Here is a 3,182-nt window from a genome sequence, read left to right as displayed (position 1 = left end):
ATATTCTATATATACATGTATATATACATATATATTCCTGTATATATTCTGCTATGAGTCAGAATCAGCTCAATGGCAATGGGTTTAGTTTTATATATGTGTGTGTGTTTATTGACTATTTCACTAGACCAGGGTTTGGCAAATGGACCAGTTTTGGCCAAGCATCTGTTTTTGTACAGTTCACAAGCGAAGAATAGTTTTTACATTTTTAAGGGTTGTAAAGAAACAAGAATGTATGATAGGCTGTATAAGGCTCAAAAAACTTAAAAGTATTTACTACTTGGCCCTATGAAAAAAAGTGGCCGACTCTTGCCCTTAGACCAGGGGTTGGCAAATTATGGCCATGAGTTTATAAATAAAGTTTTATTGGAACAAACGCATGCCCATTTCTTTACGTATTGTCTATGGCTGCCTTCACACTGTCTTCACAAACGACAGAGTTGAGAAGTTGTGACTGATACTGTATGGTCTGCAAAGCCTAAAATATTTACCACCTGGCCCTTTACAGAAAAAGTTTGCTGATCCCAGCCCTAAATTTTTAAGTGGTTTATATTTGGGATATTATAAGTCATGCTACTGGGAACATCTTTGTGCATATAATTTTTCATACTTTGGACAGCTTAATTGGGAGAGATTAATAAAAGTGGAATGACAGTCTGGTTAATAAAGATATTTTTGAGGCTGATAGTGTCCCACACTATTTCTTGTAATTTTCTAGGTATTATATAATAACGGTGGTGGTTATAAGAATGGAAAGGAAAACGCAGTACTTCTCTGGCCCCTATTAATCTAGACATACAAGTTTACACTCTGGGTGAGCATATTTTTAGTTTTCACTTAAAGTCAACCAAAGAGAGGAATAAGAGTAATTGCAATATGATAACCAATTGAAAGAAATCTTTTACTTTCTCCTGTGGGATGAACAAGCAGACAGAAGTAAACTCTTCAGGTGTCAAAGTGTATATGAAATGCCACTCTAGGCTAGTTGTAGTGGACAAAAGGCTTCGGGAGAGTTGAGTAAAGTATATGAGTCAGCAGTGACATCAATGAACAAAGAGGCAGCTAGGAGTGTGGGATGACAGAAGAAACATGTGTTCTACCTTTCCAAATTCATCTTTGCCTTAAACCCATTTACAACTTTAATTAAACTGCTCCAGCTAAGAAAATTCTAGAGCAACTATCCTATATTGTTTAACAAAAAGCATTCTTCTATCTGTCTGGAAACGTTTATTCTTCAGAAAGAAATCTTAAGGAATGGACCAGCTAAATCGACCCCGACTGTCTCTGCGATGAAAGATAAAGCAAATTGATGGGTCTCAGATCCAATCTTGTATGAACCAAGTAATCAGCAGGAAGTATAGCTGTCATCTTCTAGGTGAAATATTCTGAGGGTCTGGCAGCATAAATCCATCAATGAGTTTATAATAGACTATTGTGGAATCAGACTCCACTATGGCTGAAGTAAATGACTTCGGCAAATCTGGGTCACCTTGCAATTTTTGAGACGCTTTTAAGATCTCCCTTATCTCAATAAAGACTGGGCTCAATAATTCAGTGAAATGTAAGCTCCAGAGGAGCTTTTTGTCATGGCCGAGGGATGCGCTGCAGGGGATAGGCGCTACGGCAGGTAATCCTTCTCCTCTTATCTCACTACCAACAAGGCAGATGAGCTGCGGTTCTGGTAATCCCACAGTTTACTTCATGCCAGTTTTTACTCTCCATGAGATCCAGGTAAACCAAGAATGCTATATAAGCTTGGGTAGCATCTCCTATATGTAATTCCATCATCTCTGAATACTTAGGGTGGTGCCCATCCAGGTGTCCTTGGGGACCCACGAGTCGCAGCTGCTGCCGCCTCCGCTGCATAGGCCGCCCTGGGCCAGGCCGCCGCAGCCAGGGGTGGGCTTGGAATCGCTGGGCTCATCCATGCCCCTCATTCAAATACTCTTAATGAAAAAGGAAATTACCATCTTCAGAGAAATACAGAATACGTTTTAGAGATACTCATTGTGCAAAGGCTCCATGTCATTTCTTCCAGAGTTTTTTTGGATGTACCTACTCACTGGTTTTTTATATCAAGGATTTGCAGCTTAAAGAACGTCAGAAAGGAAAGGTTTCAGACAGTGTCCTAAAATAGACTAAAAAAATTTCACAATGCTATCTTTTGGCTTTTCTAAAACTTATTTTAAACATTTTGGAGAGGAAATATGTCTTAGAAGTCCTAGAAACCTATCACATTCCATTTTGTAATAGTCTCTTACTTGAAACTGTAACTTTACATTCTGTAGCTGGCACATATCTTCCCAAAAGCTGAATATATGATTTAAATGGAAGTAAAACTGCCTGACTTAAATTATCCAGAAATTTTAATGACTGTTTCATTTGAGGAGAAAATGGGATTTTGAGAACACATTTCTTTGATCCAATGTTCTTTTGAAATAAACATAAAAGTCACTTTTAAAAGCTGGGAAAATCAGAGTTACCAAATAATTTTAAATTGCCCTCAAAGTAGAGAAATGTAACATCTAATTACCAAAAGAAGAGAAAGGTCTGTAAGACAGGAATTAAAAAAACCCCAGAAAAGTTCCAGAAATAATTCAGCAGATAAATCACCATTACCTTTTTTAGATCTGGCCATTCTCTTGGTAGAATATGACTATGGATGTCAATTTTCATCTCCACAGGATCAGAGAAGGAGAAGCGTGTAAGGAAAGAAGTTTTGATGTCAGGGGAGGCCCATGAAAACCATGGAGTTAATTGAATCACTCAGTCTCTTTGAGGCTTCCTTCAGGCACCAGCCTTGGTCCCTTGGAAGTACTTTGTTAAAGTTCAAACTTCTGTATATTGGTCAACCTGGCTTCGGGTAAACAAATCTTTGGTACTCAGGGTTCTGGGCACGAAATTAAATTTAAAAAGAAGACTGCATGCAACCCTACGAAGTCAAAAATACTGCAGGCTGCTTTGAGTTATGTCAAGTCCAAAACTGACTAATTTTTGTTTTTAAATATTTTAATTTTTAATTAAAGAAGGGCTTTTAAAGAAAAACAATAGACCCCTGATGCACCTCTTCTTCCTCTTGGTTTCACTCCCCAGAAGCAACCAGATTTAATACCTTTAGCGTTTTGTTCAATTAGCTACCTCCCTGCCTTAGTAATATTTAGAAATTGACTTGCTCCTTTAGC

General features: G+C 38.0%; 1 protein-coding gene and 1 pseudogene across 1 annotated transcript in view; both read right to left on the bottom strand.

The window, feature by feature from the left end:
* Nucleotides 1-2,724, bottom strand: part of ACMSD (aminocarboxymuconate semialdehyde decarboxylase) — a 116,048-nt gene extending 113,324 nt beyond the window's left edge. The window contains exon 1 of the mRNA XM_004375081.1: nt 2,620-2,724. Coding sequence (XP_004375138.1) covers nt 2,620-2,676 — 57 coding nt within the window. The 5' untranslated portion in view covers nt 2,677-2,724. The remainder of the gene's footprint in view (nt 1-2,619) is intronic.
* LOC105756216 (tRNA-splicing endonuclease subunit Sen15 pseudogene) lies at nt 1,365-1,928 on the bottom strand (annotated as a pseudogene).
* Nucleotides 2,725-3,182: the final 458 nt, after the last annotated feature.

The sequence above is a fragment of the Trichechus manatus genome, unplaced genomic scaffold, assembly GCF_000243295.1.
Source record: "Trichechus manatus latirostris isolate Lorelei unplaced genomic scaffold, TriManLat1.0 scaffold00033, whole genome shotgun sequence".
NCBI classification, from domain to species: Eukaryota; Metazoa; Chordata; class Mammalia; order Sirenia; family Trichechidae; genus Trichechus; species Trichechus manatus.
Note: the sequence above shows the minus strand (reverse complement) of the source record. Positions and strands in the feature narration are given on the sequence as shown.